Source organism: Gallinula chloropus (genome assembly GCF_964237585.1).
Source record: "Gallinula chloropus genome assembly, chromosome: 32".
Taxonomy (NCBI): domain Eukaryota; kingdom Metazoa; phylum Chordata; class Aves; order Gruiformes; family Rallidae; genus Gallinula; species Gallinula chloropus.
In genome coordinates this window covers 225,253-244,348 of record NC_140117.1, presented here as the reverse complement: position 1 = coordinate 244,348, position 19,096 = coordinate 225,253, and the positions used below count along the sequence as shown (strand labels likewise).

General features: G+C 52.6%; 1 protein-coding gene and 1 pseudogene across 5 annotated transcripts in view; both read right to left on the bottom strand.

The window, feature by feature from the left end:
* The window catches only part of LOC311202908 (butyrophilin subfamily 1 member A1-like), a 197,971-nt pseudogene that overhangs the window by 38,195 nt on the left and 140,680 nt on the right, over positions 1–19,096 (bottom strand). The window lies entirely within an intron of this gene.
* Positions 1,579–4,811, bottom strand: LOC311202800 (protein CutA homolog). Of its 4 annotated transcripts, none has more exons than XM_084277456.1 (7): positions 4,779–4,811; positions 4,205–4,273; positions 3,452–3,663; positions 3,001–3,060; positions 2,574–2,619; positions 2,218–2,267; positions 1,579–1,789 (listed from the first exon to the last, which is right to left on the bottom strand). In XM_084277456.1, exons 2-7 carry the CDS (start codon positions 4,241–4,243, stop codon positions 1,690–1,692), a joined length of 507 nt encoding a protein of 168 aa, XP_084133582.1. In that variant the 5' UTR covers positions 4,244–4,273; positions 4,779–4,811; the 3' UTR covers positions 1,579–1,689. The 4 variants fall into 4 exon arrangements, with proteins under 4 accessions (XP_084133582.1, XP_084133585.1, XP_084133584.1 ...); XM_084277459.1 differs by having other exon boundaries at positions 4,205–4,285; positions 4,779–4,793; XM_084277458.1 differs by having other exon boundaries at positions 4,773–4,791.

The following is a 19,096-nucleotide window of genomic DNA, read 5'->3' as shown; positions in this document are numbered from 1 at the left end:
GGGGGGCCTGGCACCACACCCCCTCTGCTGTGTGAAGAAGGAGGGGACACAACACCCCCCCCCAAAATACTCAGCGCTCCCACCTTGTGTTTTGGGATGCCCCCCCGGGTTTCTCACTCACCCCCTTCCTCAGAGCTCCCCTGGAGCATCCTACAACTTCCAGCAGACAGAGGCTCGGTGTCCCCCAGGTGTGGGGGCACTGGGAGGAACTGGGAGTGTTATGGGGAGACTGGGGGGCACTGGGATGGATTGGGTAAACTGGGAGGGTCACTGGGACAACTGGGCAGGAGGGGCATGTCATACTGGGCAGACTGGAAAAGGGTGGGGGGGGGTGTCATACTGGAAGCGCTGTGTCACACTGGAGCGGGGGAGTTATACTGGGTGGGGGGGAGGCCATACTGGGTGTGGTGTGGGTTCATATTGGGTGAGGGGGCGCATACTGGTCTGACTGGCCCATACAGGGTGGGAGGAGCCCATACTGGGTAGGGGGGGGGGCCCCATACTGGTTCAACTGGTCCGTACTGGTGCCACCCCCACTAACTCCCCACAGCTCCACTGCCAGCTCAGACCCCAAGAGCCCTGAGCACCCACCTCCGGCGCCACCCCCCACCCATCCCCGTGTGTGTTGCTCCCCCCCTTCCCCGGGGGCCCCACACAGGTCCTGGGCCACGCGTGATGCTGAGCAGGATCATCCAGTACCTGGTAGAATGGCGGGGGTGGGGGGGAAGCGGGGGCAGGACGCTCTAACCCCTCCCCCCGCCAAAAAAACCACCCTGACCAACCCAGCACCTTCAAAAGGGGGGCACACCAAAATCCCCCCCACCCCCTGAGGGGAAAATCTTTATTTGTAGCAGGATGAAGATTTGAGGGGGGCATCACCCCCCACCCCACCCCAGTAAATGGCTGGAGGGGGGGCGGTGTCGTGCAGGGCAAAGAGGGAGGGGATTAAAAATTTCGGGAGGGGTGGGGTGGTTGGGGTGGCTTTTGGGTGTGTCACCCCCCGTGTGGGTTTTGGGTTTCCCCCCGTCCCCGTTTTGATCCCCCCCAATTTGCCCCCCATTTTTGGCGGTCCCCTGGCTGCCCCCACCATTTTAAGGACCCCCAACAAGGGTTTCAACCCTTCCCCCCCGGTTTTGGGGTCCTCCATTCTACCCCCGTTGCAACTCCCCTCCCCATTTGGGGCTTTCCCTCTCCCCAGACCCCCCTCATTTCCAACTCCCTTGTTGCCCTCCAACTTTCCTCCCCCAAACCCAGGGTTTCCCCCCCATTTTTGGGGTCCCCCATTTGCCCCCCCCCAAGTTACAGCCCTTCCCCCCCATTTGGGGTCCCCCCTTCCATTCCCGAGGCCCCCCTTTTTCCCCATTTTGACCCCCCCAAATGCTGTTTCCCCCTGCACGTTTTTGTAGTCTCCATTTGCCCACCCCTCAGTCTGGGGTTTCCCCCAGTGTCGTCCCCCCCCCCCATTTTCATGCCCCAGGGTTTCCCCCCCGCAGCTTCTAGTGTCCCCTACTTGCCCCCCCCCCGCCCTTTCAGCCCCCAGCCAGTTTGGGGGTGTCCACCCCATTCCCAAGCCCCCCCTTGCCCCCCCCCCCCTCCTTTTTTACTCCCTGCAAAGGTTTCTCCCTCAGTTTCGGGGGTCCCCCCATCTCCCCCCAAGTATGGGGGTCCCAAGTGGGGGCCCGGGGGGGATCAGGGGGGGACACTCTCCCCCACCCAGCGCAGGTAGGGGGGGTTCCCCTGAGCCACTGGCACGGCCACCAGCTCGGCCACTTCGTAGGGGTGTGTGGCCCTGGGGGAGGGGGGGTACAGAGGGGTCAGCACCACGGCCCCCTCGGGACCCCTTTGTGGGTCACACTGCCCCCCCGTGCCCCCCCCATTTCCCCCTCCCCCCCATGGCCCCCCCATGCGCCTGATATCCCACACTATATCACTGCGCCCCCCCCGTGACCTCCTCCCCCCATGTCCCCCCCAGTTTTATTGGCTCCTCTGTATCCCCCCCATGCCCCCTCCCCGTATTCCCCCCACCATGCCACTGCCCCCCATATGGACCCTGCCCGCCCCATGTCCCCCCCACCATGTGCCCTGCCCCCTGAGCGTCCCCCCCATGCCCCTCCCCATATTGCCCCCCATGTCCCTGACCTCCATAGCCTCCCATGTGTCCCCACCCATATTCCCCCCGCCCCCCCAGCCCCTGCTCCCCTATGCGCCCCCCCTCACCGCACAAACTCGGCCAGTGCCGGGATCCTGGAGCTGCGAGTCTTGATCATCTGGGGGGGAACGACAAGGAGGGGCAATGGGGAGGCGCTGGGGGGGGCTGCGGGGGGGCAGTGGCATCGTGGGGGGAATATGGGGGGACACACATGGAGGGGTAGGGGCGTGGGAGAGGGGCTGAGGGGGGACACACTGTGGAGACTGGGGTTGTGGCTCAAGGGGGGGGGGAGACATTGAGGGGGGCACTGGTGGGGCCCAGGGACACCTGGGGACATTGGGGGGGACGACATGGGAGAGACACAGGAGGGGTGGGAGGGGCACTGGGGACATTGGGGACTCTCCCCTGCCCCCCCGCTCCTCACCAGCAGAACCTCACTGTCCTCCTCCAGCTTCCCCTTCCACGTGTAGCTGGGGGGGAACACACCAGTAACGCCCCTTTTACCCCCCCGACACCCCCATCGCCACCCACAACCCCACCATTGCCCCCCACCCGTCATCTCTAGTCACCTCCCTGCGTACCCCCCCATTGCCCATCCCCATCGGCCCCTCCCACACCCCCATCATTTCCCCATCACCTCCCTGGGCCAGCCCCCACCTCCCCCCCTCTTCCCTGACACCCCCCATTCCCCCCCCCCCCCCCCCGACCCCCATCACACATCCCCACTCCCCCCATCATCTGCTTTTTCCCCCCTCAGGTCACCCCCCCAACCACCCCCCATTGCTCTCCAGCCCCATGTGCCCCCTCCCCCCCGCCCCCACCCCCCCCACCCGGTGTCCCCCCCCTCTCACATGGAGGTGACGTGGGGCAGAATGTTGACACAGGCGACCAAACGCTGCTGCACCATTGCCCTGGGAGGCGGCGAGAGCATCAGCCCCTGACTCCCGCCCCGTCCCCATGTGTCAACCACCCCTGTGTCACCCCCCTGCCACACCTACTGTGTCACCCCCGTCACCCCCACCCAGGTCACCCCCCGGGTCACTCCCCTGGGTCATCCCCATGTCACACCCAGTCACCCTCATGTCATTCCCCTGGGTCACCCCCACCAAAGTCACCCCTACCCCCGTGTCACCATTGTGTCACCCCCTGTCACCCCCTTGAGTCACCACTGGGTCAGCCTGTGCACCCCCCATCACCTCCCAGGTCACCCCCCCAAGTCACTCCTTGTGTCACTCCATGTCCCCCCTGTCACTCCCCCTTGTCACCCCCTCCCATGGGTCAACCCCTGTGTAACCCCCCCACCTGCTCAGCTCCTTGGCCACAGTCTCATTGGGACAGGTGACAAAGGCGGCCGAGAGGCTGCCAGGGACATAGGGGGCGTCGGCATCACCGGGGTCACCAGGGTCACGGGGGACATCAGGGTCACGGGCGTCCCCGGGGTCATGCGAGGCCATGCTGAGCAGCCCCCACCCCAGCGTCTGCAGCAGTGGCACTGTCAGCACCGGCACCAGCGCCTGGGGACAGACAGGGCCCACTGACTGTTGTGATACCCACTGACCCCATCACGATACCCATCAGCCACATCACAATACCCACTGACCCCATTGTGGTACCCACCACCCACGTCGCAATACCCGCCACCAACATCATGGTACCCACCAAATCACGATACCCACGACCATGTCACGATACCTTCCAGCCACATAGCGATACGCACCACCCATGTCACGATACCCACTGACCCTGTCACGATACCCACCACCCACGTCGCAATACACACCAAATCCTGATTCCCCCAACCCCCTTGTGATACCCACTGGCCATGTCACGATACCCACCAACAATGTCGTGATACCCTCCACCCACGTCACGATACACACCAAATCCCAATTCCCCCAACCCCCTCGTGATACCCACTGGCCATGTCACGATACCCACCAATCACACCACGACACACGACAGCTACATACGATGCCCGCTGACCCTGTCGCAATACCCAACTATATCGCGACACCCCCAACTACACCACGCCCCCCACCCCGTTGCGATACCCACCACGCCGTAACATGCAGCGCGTTGCGATATCCAGCGCATCACAGTGTGACGCCCGCCGCGTCGCAGCGCCTGGCAACGGAACTGAGTGACCCAGTGTGTCGCGACAGCCGGTATGTCGCAATAGCCAGACAAGGCACTGCCACACTTCCTGACACTCCCTGCGTCGCGATACCACGAGAGTACCATGGCACCTGGCCTCGCCCCGCCTGTCACACAGCGATACCCCCTCACTGTCGCCATATCCCCTCTCCTGCCCAGATAGGCCCTCCCCTGTCCCGACAGCCGTAGGGCAGGTACTTACACCGATGTCCCGTCCTGCCGGGATTGATGGTGGCGTCGGGGGGCACTCCAGCCCCACGGCTGACCCATACCCAACCCACCGCCCCACAGCCGCCGTGTACCTGCCCCATAGCAGCCCCACAACCACCCCCAGTCCTAAGGCTGCCCCATAGTGCCCCACAAGCCCCCTCCCGCGCCCCAGCCGCCCCGCCCCACCCGTCCTCGCCGCCCCCACCCCCCTGTCCTCACCCCGCACCCCCCGGCCCCACATGCCGCCCTGTCCCCCCACCCGTACTCGCACGCGCTGCTCCGCCGCCGCACCCACGTGACCCGGAAGGCGCCGCCCCTCCCCCCTCCCGGCCGCGTGTCCCGGGCAGCCCAGCCCCCTTCCTGCTACGTCATCGGGGGAGGGGGAGGGTGAGAGGGGAATGGGGAGTGGGACCCCTCCCCCCACGCCCCGGGATCTCGCTCACGCTCACGCTCGCCTCTGGCACACTCACCGGACCCCACGCCTGTCCCTCATGTGCTCGCACGCTCCTCACCCGCTCGACCCCGGGCTGCCCCGCGCACACTCACGCTCCCTCATGCACACTTGTGGCCTTGCATCTCGCTCCCCTCCTTGCACGCTCACCCCTGTGCACGCTTGTGCACCCTCAGCCCCTCACACGCTCATCCCGGTGCTGCTCACACCCATCCCCACACACACTCCTGCACCTTCGTGTGCACTCACACTCATCGCACACTCCCCCTAGGGCTGCCCCGCGCACACTCAAACCTCCCCTGTGCACCTTCATGGCTTCACACGCTCACACCCACACCCTCTCGTGCACCCCCGCTCCCTTGCACGCTCGCCCTGGTGCTGTGCACACTCACCCTGTGCACACTTGTCCTCTCCTCATGCATGCTCACACTCATCACATGCTCATCCTGGGGCTGCCCCACTGATTCCATGAAATGTAATAATGCTGAATAGATTGGTGTAGATGTAGCTTGAGACAATTAATGTAACTTTGTGTATTTTAAGAATAGATTAGTTTTGGATTTCAGCAGAATTTGGCTGTAACCATGTGATATGGGGCTTTCCAACAAGATTCTTGCAAAGGGTTAAAGGGCGCTTGCTAACAAAACGCTTGCTAAGGGGGGGCTTACTAACAGGATGAAGTGCCATAGTGGTTACGTCAGCAGATGACCCTGCACAACTCTGCCTCACTTACGCTGCCTCACTTGAACAACTCCTAGTTGGTTTTGAGTGATTACTGTTCTTGAGATAATTTCAAGCGGACCCAGGACTGGTAGTGGTGCCAGGGACAAGATAAGAAGGAAACATCCGAAGAATAATTGAGCCCATCACAACTACACATGTGCCAGAGGAAGGAGGTGAAAACTTCAACCTGATGAAGACTTCGAGCCTTCATCACTGAGGCCCCCTGACAACCACCACCATGAAACAGTGCACAGGCACAGCTGGGAGGTGTTTGTGGAGATGACTTCTTGGGATTAATTTTAACACGAAGCGGGGCAGGTTATGCATATGTACAGGTGTATTGCAAAATGCCATTAATATGTAACAGTCTACTGTATATAGTTCAGGTGAATTGCCGTGTTTGGGGTGCATGTCTGTGTTGGAGCAATCCCCCATGCACCCAGCGCTGAATAAACATACCTTCTTTATAACGCTTTGTGAGTTGTGATGTCAGCTTCTGCACATCACGTGTGAGCTGTTTCGTGAAAGCGGTTACAGAACTGAGCCAGAACAGTGCAACAGCCTGGAAGCTAAAGAAGGTGAAGGTAGGGGAGTCTTAAATAATGAGACAGAGTATATCTTGTTTTCAGCTAAAAGGGGTTCCTAACTAGTTTGTGCAGGAGTGAGTTTTTGAGCTCGGGAATGTGTTTTGGAAACTCTGGAGAAAACTGTAAAGAGCAGGTGCTGAGAGAGAGGAAGACGTTCAGCCTTCATCCCTGAGGACCACTGGAAGACCCCCTGAGTGTCACTGAGAATGCTCTGTCCGGGAGGAGTGAATGTAAATGATTTCCTGGAAATAACCTGCATAACCCTGCCTTTTCATAGACAACATAATGAATATGTAGAGTTAATCTGTATAAATATGAGAAATTTGGCTTTAATTGGGGCACACATTGGGAGGAGCGATGCCAATTGTTATGAAGGCTAAAGGCCAGTTGTACTCATCACAATAAAATTTATTTAAGCAAGCAGTTAAACAGGCAAAAACAGTGCTGGGCGGCCTGGCAGCCTCTTGCTCCACTAACGGCACGCACCCCCCTCTTCAGTTTCCATGCTTATGTACTGTTGCGGAGCAGCCACTCCTCCTTATGATTGGTCCGTGTTCTGTCACTGGCTGAAGCTGCTAAGCTGGTAACAGTGACTGCGCCTGCACCACCCGCGGGTGTTTCAATGTCACACCGGGTCACTAAGCGACAGGAAGGCACCTGCAGGACGGCTCGACCCAGCGCTCAACCCCCTTTTTCCCTCCAGAAACTATTTACATTGCCCCCGGCCAGACAGGGGTGCAAAAATGTCATGTCCCACTATGTGGCCCTGACATTGTTTCATACCCATTTTGGATCTTCTTCTGGTTTTATTCTCATCAGGGAATGGGTTTTCTCTTTCCCTGGTGCTGGGTCCACAGGTACCAGCTGTTTGCATTCCTTGTGTAACCGGGTGTATTAATCCCCACCCCATCTGCCAGTTTGAGAACAAATTCCTTATGTTCTTATCTATTACACCCTGTGTGCCCGGCGCTGCAATAAAGGATGCCTCCTTCATAGGCACCAAGGCCAGTGAGTTTTGATTCTGGCTTTCCGAGGCATCTCCACGCACACTCAAGCTCTCTCGTGCACCCTCATGCACCCCACTCCTTGCACTGCATACGGGGCCCTCCGTTCCCCTGAGAGGGGACATACCTCCCACAGTTACACTTCTTTCTGTCCTGGAAGAGGCAGTCTCAAGGTGTGGCGTGTGGTCTAGCTGACTTCAGTAAAGCCTTTGACATGGTATCTCACAGCATTCTGACTGAGAAACTGGCTGCCACTGGCCTGGACAGGTGGACCCTCGGCTGGGTTAAAAACTGGCTGGATGGACGGGCCCAAAGACTGGTGGTGAATGGAAGGAACCAAATCCAGCTGGAGGCCGGTCACGAGTGGCGTCCCCCAGGGCTCAGTCCTGGGTCCAGTTCTGTTCAACGTCTTTATCAATGACCTGGATGTGCTGGGTTTGGGGGGCCTCCCCAGCTCTCGGACAAGGCACCCCCTCGCGCTGGGAACCTGCTGAGAGTGGCGCTAGGTCAGCACAGGCTGGGGCAGTATCGTGGGGGCAGGGAAGAGTCTTCTGAGGGGGGAGTGGAGGGAGCTCTCCCATCCCACAAAGCCCCAGCCCACACTCACCCCCGCTCTGGCGGTAGCGGCGCCGCCATCCAGTCTGCCCGGGGCACCGCCCTCCCCTTCTCGCTGTCGTAGCGCGAAATGAGGTTCCCGTCCACGTACCCCACGGACACAAACTGGGGTACTCCTGGGCTGGGCTGACACTGCGGTGTGGAGGTAGCGCAGGGAGTGGGGCTCTGTGGGGACACGGGGCACGGTGAGGGGTTCAGGGGCGCCGGGGCCCACGCCGGGGGGGAGTGACTGGTGGGGGGATGCTGGGGCACCGAGGTGTGTCCAGGAGGGGGTCCTGCTTCCCGGGAAGAGAAGACCGAAAAGAGAAGCAGATCTGGAGGGGGAGAGGGAGCGGAGTTTGGAGGGGGGGAGAAGGCAAAGCCAGGCCGGGGGTGGGGGGAGAGCTCCGAGGGGGCTCCCGGTGTCTCGCGGGAGGGACTGGGGGCTCCCTTCCGCCGGGGGGGGTTCCCAGTGCCCAGAGAAGGGCAGCCCGGGGTAGTCCTGGTTCTCCGGGGTGGAGGAGGGTCAGGAGGGGTCCCGGTGCCGGGGAATGGAGCTCCGGTGTCAGGAAAGGGGGGTCCAAGGGGGTCCCAGCGCCCAGGGAAAGGGCTCCGGGTCCCGCCCGCACTCGCCGCACGCCGCCCCGACGAGGAGCCGCAGCGGCAGGAGCCGAACGAGCCTCGCTCCGGGACAGACCTCGCTGCCAGCCCCGCCCCGCGCACCGCGATTGGCTGCGCCGCCACCCCCCCCCCCCCGCCAATAGGAGCCCGGGAGGCTCTGACGTCATCGGGCGCCAGGCAGATCCCGTCTCTGCTGGATGACGCAAAAATAAGCGCCGAAAGCAGCGCGGGGAAGGGGCAGCGCAACTGACATGCAGACCAGCTCGTTTTTAATGGAGTTTCGTTCTCACTGAATGATTTTCTGAGCTTCTACAGGTGCAAACACACCGACAAAGTGTTCTTCCAGCAAAGCATGTGCCCTCAGATGTTCTGTTACGTGTGGCTTCTGATCTTTAGCAAGGCAGGAGCTCACACTGAATGACCTCCCACACCTGCAGCACCCATTTCATTGGATCTTTACAGCTGGAAAAGACCCCTGGGATCATCAAGTCCAACAGCCTGTCCAATACCATGGACTCTAAACCACGTCCTGGAGTGCCATGTGCACACATCTTTTGAATCTCTCCAGGGATGGAGACTCCACCAGGCTCTGGGCAGCCTGGCCCAATGCCTGACCCCTCTTGCAGTGAAGAAATTTTTCCTAACCTCCAATCTAAACCCACCCTCATGGCAACTTGAGTAGTGTGTGCTGGTGTAGGTGAGGAGCACAGGCACCCCATGCTCACCTGTGAGCCTGCTGCTCAGGCCTTCTTTTTTCTCCATTCCTTGAAGATCAGGACCCCAGTGCTCTCCTTGCTCTTGCATCTGGGGTGGCAAGTCCAATTCATCATTCCGGAAGGGAGTGGGCTCCAGAGCATCATGTTTGATGCTGTCCAGAGTTTGTATTATGGGGGTCTAGAGAGCCAGAGGGCACTGAGTTACAGGAATAGCAGAAGAATCGGATGCCAATAGTAGGATTACATGGGAAAGTCAGATGGTCATTGGTATGATGGTAGCAGAGAAAGGAGGAACATGTGTTATGTATGGAGAACAGTGTTAAATTTATACCAAATAATACTCCTCCTGATGGAACGATTACCAGAGCCTTACAAGGCCTTTCCACTTCGACTGAACTAGCAGAGAATTCAGGAATAGATACTTCTCTTACTGGGTGGTTGGAATCTTGGTTTGGAAAATGGAAGGGAATGGTGGTATCGATGTTCACTTCTCTAATGGTAGTAGCAGGGATATTAGTGGTCATAGGGTCTTGTATAATCCCTTGGGTTAGGGGTCTAATACAGAGATTAATAGAAACTGCAATAACTAAGAAGATGCCTCTAGAGCCACCGCCTTATGATAATATGCTTCTCCTAGAGGAACAAGAAACAGATAATAAAGAATCTCAAGAAAAAGGATGTGAAACAATGCTGGCCAGGTTAGAAGCCTCATATGGAACAGGGCTTTGAAAAGAGGCAAAAGGCAACGCTGAGTGGGAATTGTGGAAAATGCTGGGGAACATTGCTTTTGCAAACTGAAATGGGTTTCTGGTATTCTTCCATGCTGATTTAGGAGGACAAAGGACAATTGTCAATCTGGATATGCAACAGGTAGCACGTAAGATAAGGGGGGGACACTGTTACAAATTATAATTTGTAAGTTGTAAGTTTTGCTGCCAGTAGCGTTAAGGAATTATGGTAAAATTGCTGGGGCAGGTGTGGGGGCATCCCAAAATAACCCTTTCTCAAAATAACCATTTCTCAAGCTCTGTCCCCGATGCTCTGGCTTCTCCTGTCCCCTGCAGATGTTGGTGACCCTGGATCCCAACACTGCTCATCCCCAGGAGCAGAATGAAGCCCCCATGGTTCAGTGGTAGACAGCTTTGTGGTTGGACTCGATGATCTCAAAGGTCTTTTCCAATCTGTTCAGTGTGGTCTGTCCAGCACCCCACGTCCATGTGAACCTCTGTTCCACGTCCCATGGGCAGCCCCAACCCATGTGCTGCAGGAACTGGGGAAACAGTGTAAGGTGCTGGGTGGGTGGGCACAGTGAAGGTTGTGGGGTGGGAAACGAGCTGTGTGCAAGCAGCACAGGGTACAGCAGTGCCAGAGGGAAGGGTCGGTGTCCAACTGTGGTGGTTTGAACCTGGCTGGAGGCCAGAAGCCCACCAAAGCTGCTCTATCACTCCCCTTTTCAGCTGGACAGGGGAGAAAATAGATAGCAAGAGGCTTAGGAGTGGAGATAAGGACAGGGAGAGATCATTCTGCAATCAGTGCAAAATCTCTCCCTTGCTATGGGTGCAGTCACAAATCACAGTGTCTCTCAGTCCCAGTCCTCCACGGGGTCACCAGCCTCCCCCCAGCAAACCTGCTCTGGCACAAATCTCTCCCTCGCTCATCTGTGTCTCTGTCTCTCCCCACGGGCTGCAAGTGCTGGCAGGGGCTGGCTCCAACGTGGGTCACAGCATCTCCTGTCTGTCTCCCCCTGCTCTATCCAGCGAGGGGTCTCTCCAGGGGCTGCAGGTGGGGTCTCAGCCTTTTCCATGGGCTGTGGGGGGACACCCGCTCCACCAAGGGTTTCTCCAGGGGCTGCTGGGGTATTTTGACCTAGAGCGGGAGATCCTGCCCTTCGCCAGTGTGCACTGGGGGGGGGGGCTGCTGCTGGGCCAGGTGTGGGGGCACCCCAAAATAACCCAGGCGTGGGCTGCTGGGGCAGGTGGAGGGGGACTCCCCAGTATAACTCGCGGGGAGCAACGCTGGCAGCTGCTGGGCATGCTGAGCACACACAAGGACAGGTGGGTCCCCCACCAAAATAACTCCTCAGCGCCCACAAAGTCCCTCTGAGCCCCCAAATCACAGAATCATAGAATCATAGAATTGTAGGGGTTGGAAGGGACCTCGAGAGATCATCGGGTCCAACCCCCCTGCCAAAGCAGGCTCCCTAGGACAAATGACCTTGAGCTGCCCGGAACAACCCTGACCCCTCAAACAAAGGGGGGTCCAAGGGGGTCCCAGCGCCCAGGGAAAGGGCTCCGGGTCCCGCCCGCACTCGCCGCACGCCGCCCCGACGAGGAGCCGCAGCGGCAGGAGCCGAACGAGCCTCGCTCCGGGACAGACCTCGCTGCCAGCCCCGCCCCGCGCACCGCGATTGGCTGCGCCGCCACCCCCCCCCCCGCCAATAGGAGCCCGGGAGGCTCTGACGTCATCGGGCGCCAGGCAGATCCCGTCTCTGCTGGATGACGCAAAAATAAGCGCCGAAAGCAGCGCGGGGAAGGGGCAGCGCAACTGACATGCAGACCAGCTCGTTTTTAATGGAGTTTCGTTCTCACTGAATGATTTTCTGAGCTTCTACAGGTGCAAACACACCGACAAAGTGTTCTTCCAGCAAAGCATGTGCCCTCAGATGTTCTGTTACGTGTGGCTTCTGATCTTTAGCAAGGCAGGAGCTCACACTGAATGACCTCCCACACCTGCAGCACCCATTTCATTGGATCTTTACAGCTGGAAAAGACCCCTGGGATCATCAAGTCCAACAGCCTGTCCAATACCATGGACTCTAAACCACGTCCTGGAGTGCCATGTGTTATGAACGTTTGCTGATTCTTCCGATAATAGTTGAAAATAGTACGAGGTTTGGATGAATGATCATAAACGGAATGCTTTAGAAGCTTTTCTGCTTGCCTAGACTCGATCAAAATAAACTGCAAGGGGAGGGAATGATTCTTTTTATGCTTGTACGAGTTAAAACAAAGATAAAATATTTTGAAGTTAATATTAAGCTTATTTTGTATTATGCTTTGCTTATGAAATGGAACAAGCGATCAGAGGAAGAGAAAGAAGACGAGGCGGATTTGGAAAACATCCTATAAAATAGTTTGTGACCACACTAGTGTGAAAGGAAACCATGTGCGAAATACATCTGACACCAGGGTCATCGATAAGGAAGAATGAAAAAGTCTGTTTAATAATTGTACAAGAAGACGAAGAAAATAATATATGAACTTTGCTTGGGTAATCACAAAAATTAATAGATAACTGGAAAATAAATTGCTTTGTTTATTAAAGAGTATAAATACATGTATCCTACCTCTCTACAGCGCGGAGTGGTGAGACTCAGGTCTCCTCCCGCCCAGCGCTGTTTCTTTCTCTCTGAATAAACTGCTGCTAAGCACACTCTCAGCGTGAGTGTCTCGTTTGTCGATAACAATTTTGGTGCCGTGACTCGGATCCGGTAATTGATCACCAGATACTTCTACGGGAGGCGCCCCACTCTATTTTGAGTGGCCCGAGGGAGGTTTTTTGGTGATCAGTCCCGGATTTTCCGAACGGCAGAGAGAAAGAAAGAAAAAATCTGGTTTCCGTGCACGAAGAATACCGAACGAAGAAGCTCACCAGACGTTGTGGGCTTTCGGGCTTCCAGTACAGTGGCCCTACGGTTCCGGTTTTTACCGAAGGTACTGGTAAGTCATTGCGTTTCCGTTCTGAGGTATTTTTAAAAAATGGGCCAGGGGAACAGTAAAACTAAACTAACCCCCGATTCCAAGGTTCCCCCGGAAAGTCCGTTAGGACTGATGATACGTCATTGGGGAGAATCTTCTACGAGAAAAGAAAAATCTAAGGAGAAAATGATTCATTATTGTGTAAATATATGGGGAGAAAAAGAAATTGGCAAAAATATTTTTGGCCCCGGTTTGGTTCCTTTGAGGATTGGGTATGTCAAGCCCTCAATTTTTACGTAAATAACAAAACCCCTTATAGTCAAGAAGAAAGTCAGTATGCCTTTTTGTGGATAGTCGCTTCCAAAGATGATCGGATAGCGACACTTTATTCTTTAGGAACCAAACCAAAGAAAAAAGATTCTGATGAATTAATTTACCCTCCTCCTTATGTAGAAGACCATCCTTCGGCCCCCTTGCCCCCTCCAGACTCCCCTATAAACAGACCCCGTACAAGGAGGGTTGCTCGAACAGAAGCCTCTCAGGGACTTTTTCCCTTACGAGAAGCACCCATGGGAGGACCTCAGCCGGGTATAGGATATATATCTATACCATTAAGGGAATTCAAACGGGAGATGGGACGTCTTTTAGACGATCCATTGGGAGTAGCAGAGAGGCTAGATCAATTTTTGGGCCCCAGTATCTACACCTGGGAAGAACTAGATGCAATCTTAAGGGTATTATTCACAAATGAAGAAAGAGGGATGATTCGGACTGCAGGAATGAGGTTTTGGGACCAGAGACATGCTCAGGGACCCAATGGGGAGCAAAAGTGGCCTTTGAACCGACCTAATTGGGACCATCAGAATGCAGGACATCGCCAAAATATGACAGACTTGAGAGAAATAATTATACAGGGTATTCGCAATTCAGTACCACGTAATCAAAATGTAAACAAGGCATATAATGAACAACAGAAAAAGGATGAATCCCCCACGGAATGGCTAGAGAGATTAAGGAAAGCCTTCCAATTATATTCAGGGATTGATCCCGACAGCCAAGCGGGACAGACTCTATTAAAAACCCAGTTTGTGGCAAAATCTTGGCCTGATATTAGGAAAAAAATCGAAAAATTAGACGATTGGCAGAATAGGGGTTTAGATGAACTACTTAGGGAAGCCCAAAAGGTATATGTGCGAAGAGAGGAAGAAAACCAAAAATGGCAGGCCCGCCTGTTCGAAGAGGGACAGAAACGACAAACATGCCTCTTTTTGGCGGCAATAAGGGAAGGACAAGGAAATTCGGGAGAAAGGAGGAATCGGAACCGTAGATGGGAATCTCCTCAGGGGAAAGGAGATCGGGGACTGAGAGAAAAGGCAGAATTAGAATGTTATTATTGCCACAACAAAGGGCATCTGAAAAGAAACTGCCGAAAACGTCTTCAGGACGAACAAGCTTTTAAGGAAGATTAGGGGTGTCAGGGGCTTTATTTATTGGGGACCCGTAAGAAAACTGAGCCCTTGATAAAATTAGAAGTGGGTCCTCAGAAAGAAATAGTGGAGTTTTTAATAGATTCCGGGGCAGAAAGGAGTACAATACAACAAATCCCAAAAGGATGCTACCTATCAGGTGATGAAATTCAAGTGATTGGAGCCAAAGGGGAACCTTTTAAGGTTCCCATTTTAAGAAAAATTTTAATCAAAAGCCCCAATCGGCAGGTAGAAGGAGATCTTCTCCTTGTACCAGAAGCAGAATACAATCTGCTAGGGAGGGACTTGATGATGATTTTGCAAATAGGACTCGAAATAGAACAAGAGGGTCTTTGTCCCCGACTCTATGTCTTAACAGAAAAGGACACATCCCAAATTCTCCCAGAAGTTTGGGCTACACCTGACTCAGTAGGAAGATTGAATATTGAACCTATAAAAATAATGCTAAAATTCCCGGATCAACCAGTTCGAATAAAATAATATCCTCTCCCCAGGGAAGGAAGGATAGGGTTAAAACCAATAATAGAAAAACTAGTGTCCCAGGGAATATTAGAGGCCTGTATGTCCCCCCATAATACTCCTATTTTGCCCGTTAAGAAATCGGACGGAACTTAACGACTAGTACAAGATCTCCGAGCAATAAATGAAAGAACAATAACTAGGTTCCCGGTGGTAGCCAATCCTCACACAATTCTGAATCGTTTAACACCGGAATACAGATACTATACGGTCATAGATTTAAAAGATGCCTTTTGGACTTGCCCCTTAGATTTAGACAGTAGAGACTATTTTGCATTCGAATGGGAGGACCCTGATACGGGAAGGCGCCAACAATACCGGTGGACGGTTCTCCCTCAGGGGTTTACTGAATCCCCAAATTTGTTTGGACAAGCTCTGGAACAAATATTAGAAACATATGAGAAAAATCCTGAGACCATCCTTTTACAGTATGTTGATGATCTTTTAATAGCTGGAAAGAAAGAAGAAACAGTTAGGGAAGAAAGTATTAACCTTCTCAATTTTTTGGGGAAACAGGGATTGAAAGTATCAAAATCAAAATTGCAATTTACAGAAAAACAGGTAAAGTATTTGGGACATTACCTAACTGAGGGAGAAAAAAGACTAGACCCAGAAAGAATAAAAGGAATCCTGTCCCTTCCAACGCCTACCAATAAAAGACAGGTTCGACAAATGTTGGGTTTAGTAGGATATTGCAGACAGTGGATCGAAAATTATAGTGCTCAAACAAAATTTTTATATGAAAAATTGAGGGAAGATGGACACTTTAAATGGAATAAGGAAGACAACCAAAAGTGGGAAAACCTGTTACAGAATTTAACTAAGGCACCTGTTTTGAGTCTACCTGATCTTAGGAGACCTTTTCAATTATTTACTGCAATTAATGATGATACAGCTTATGGAGTCTTGACTCAACAGTGGGCAGGAATTCGGAAGCCCGTAGGATACTATTCTAAACTCTTGGATCCTGTAAGTAGGGGGTGGCTACATTGCCTACAAGCAGTAGTTGCTGTGGCCTTGTTAATCAAGGATGTAACCCAGATAACTTTGGGAGCGGACTTGACAGTGTACACCCCCCACAACTTAACTAGTGTTCTTAAACATAGAGCAGATAGATGGGTTACCGATAATCGACTTTTACAATATGAGAGCATTCTTTTAAACACACCACGCTTGAGGTTGGAAATAACATCACTGCTGAACCCTGCTCAATTCCTATATGGTGAACCAAGGGAAGACCTCACACATGATTGTTTGCAAACCATAGACCTCCAGACAAAAGTCAGGGAGGATTTAGAAGAAGAAGAGTTAGAAGGTGGAGAAAAACTTTATGTAGACGGGTCCTCCCGGATAATAAAAGGAAAGAGGAGGTCAGGATATGCTATAATCGAAGGAAAGAATTTTACAGTAAAAGAAGCTGGAGCCTTAGATCCAAAATGGTCCGCTCAGGCATGTGAAATCTATGCATTATGGAGAGCTTTACAATTATTAAAGGACAAAGAAGGAACCATTTATACAGATTCAAAATATGCATACGGGGTAGTGCATGTATTTGGAAAAATTTGGGAAGAACGAGGTTTAATCAATACTCGAGGAAAGGGGTTGATTCATGAACAACTTATAAAAGAAGTTTTAAAATCATTAAGAGGTCCAAAACGAATAGCTATAGTATATGTCAAAAGCCATCAAAGGGGGTTGTCTCCGACAATACGATGCAATAACCTGGCCGATGTGGAGGCCAAACGGGCAGCTCTTTTGGTGGTACAGGAGAGTTTAGCACCTGAGGAAAGACTAGAAACACAAACTAAACATAGATTTACTAGACAAGAGGAAGAAAAACTAAAGGAGATGGGAGTTACCTATGAGCAAGGACGGTGGCTTCTCCCGGATGGGCGACAAGTTCTGCCAAAAGGAGAAGCCTGGAATTTTCTCAACAAACTACACCAGAAAACTCATTGGGCCACTCAGCCTTTGGTAGATTATTTCGAAACAAAATTTGCTGCCATCGGAGTATATACATTGGCCAAACGAATAGTTATGGGATGCTTAACTTGTCAACGAATTAACAAGAAAAATTTTAGAGAGAAAATACAGGGAGGACGAGAGTTATCCAAACGTCCTTTTGAAAGGATACAAATAGATTTTACAGATCTACCGAAACAAGGTAAATACCGACATTTGTTAGTAATAGTAGATCATTTTACACATTTTGTTGAAGCTTATCCCACCTCCAGGGCAACTGCTCAAGTTGTAGCTAAAATATTGATGGAAGAAATTATTCCCCGATATGGAGTAGTGTGGTCAATAGACTCAGATCGAGGGCCCCACTTCACCTCACAAATAATCCGGAATTTATCTCAAGCTCTGGGAATTAAGTGGGAGCTTCATGTTCCATACCATCCTCAAAGTTCAGGTAGAGTTGAAAGAATGAATGGGGAAATTAAGAAACACCTTATGAAGCTAATAGTAGAAACAGGATTGAATTGGCTAAGATGTCTACCCCTAGCACACTTACAAATAAGAACTCGTCCCCGCGCTGATATTGGCCTATCCCCTTATGAAATTTTATATGGAATGCCATACGATTTTGGGCACAATCCTGATTCCTCTAATTTAAGTGATGAGGGAATGAGAAATTATTTAGACATATTAAATAAAAGACGAGAACAACTTAGGAGAAAAGGACTAGTCGTTCAAAGACCTCCACTTGACCTGGCCATACATCAGATACAACCAGGGGACCAAGTTCTAATAAAATCATGGAAAGAGACTAGTTTAACTCCCCGGTGGGAGGGACCTTATCTTGTTCTACTTACAACAGATTCTGCGATACGAACAAAAGAAAAGGGGTGGACTCACGCTAACAGAGTAAAGAAAATAACCTCGACCGAGAGATGGACGTCAACCCGCCATTCAGATCCCTTGAAAATCACTCTGAAACGACACAGTAGATGAACGAAGAAAAAAGACTTAAACTTTGGTTTGGACTACCGTCTTATGAATCATTGCGAAGGGTATCGTATGTCTCTTGGGCACAGGGGACGGTACCTCATCTAGGAGAAAGGGGGGGACTTTATAGAGCCTGTAAAGAAGGGAGGACTTTAGCTTTATGTTGTGATATCGAAATTGAAATTAATGCCAAATCTACTCTCCCCAGACGCATCCCTTGTTTAAAACATCCTTCGTCGAGTCACGAGGCCTGGGTACAGTGTGTTTGTTTTAATTGTAAACAAGTTTGGAATTGCATCTCTCGGTTTAGACAAGCTTATTGTATCTATTGTAGAGGACATCGCAATTTAAGGTCAGGACAAGTGACTATATCCACGCTCTTTTGTGGATGGGAGCTACTGATCCCTTATTGGTGGGAATTTTTAGAAACAGATCGGACAAAAGTAGTGACAAAGTGTAGAAAACGATTTCACTGGCAGCTGAGCACACGGAAGGACCTAAATTAGGATCCATTCTTGAGAAAATAAACGAGAGAGGTAAATGAAAATAAGCCGCCCCTGAAGACGCTGAGCTGTCGTCAAGAAGAATCTTACCCGGTTGTCCCTTGCCCGGGACAGACTAGGGGAAGGACGAAGTCAGTGAAACATGTGGGGCAGATGGCTGCTTCCCATTCTTGGGATCCTTTTACCCTCTCATGGAATTAGCCATCAACCATACGAATGGGTCCTCAAAGGTACTGGAAGTGACTCAGAAAGCAAAATTGTTCAAACAATAATTACATCAGAAGCTCCACGGTTTATGACCACCACTTGCACGTTGATAAATCAAATCAATAGTGGAAATAGAGTACCCGTCACCAACACGGGATCAGGAACCCCAATTCACAAGGGAAAATGTGACGAGAGAGTGCCCTATTATGGGTGCCCTAGTTCCAACCCTGGGAAAAGATACTGTCACCAGCCAGGGGAATACTTTTGTGGATACTGGGGTTGTGAAACCATTGCATCAGCCTGGTCTCCTGCCGAGCCAGATCAATATGTATCCGTAAAATGGTACCCTAATGGTAGTATAAGCATACTAGTATTAAGACCAAGAGACTCTACCTGGTTTGTGGGAAAAACTTGGGGCTTACGATATTACGTTAGAGGAAGGAACCCCGGAGGATTTTTCTCCATTCAGAAGAAGGTATTTACTCCACCACCTTCGGCCATGGGACCTAATCAGGTTCTCCACC

Bases quoted from the DNA above. Each gene is read 5' to 3' on its own strand.
- LOC311202800 (XM_084277456.1), bottom strand. From the start codon at position 4,243: ATGCGCTGGATATCGCAACGCGCTGCATGTTACGGCGTG. The intron at 3,664-4,204 runs GTGGGTATCGCA...GTCTGTCCCCAG, and splicing joins GCGCTGCATGTTACGGCGTG to GCGCTGGTGCCGGTGCTGAC. The intron at 3,061-3,451 runs GTGGGGGGGTTA...GCCGCCTCCCAG, and splicing joins GTGGCCAAGGAGCTGAGCAG to GGCAATGGTGCAGCAGCGTT.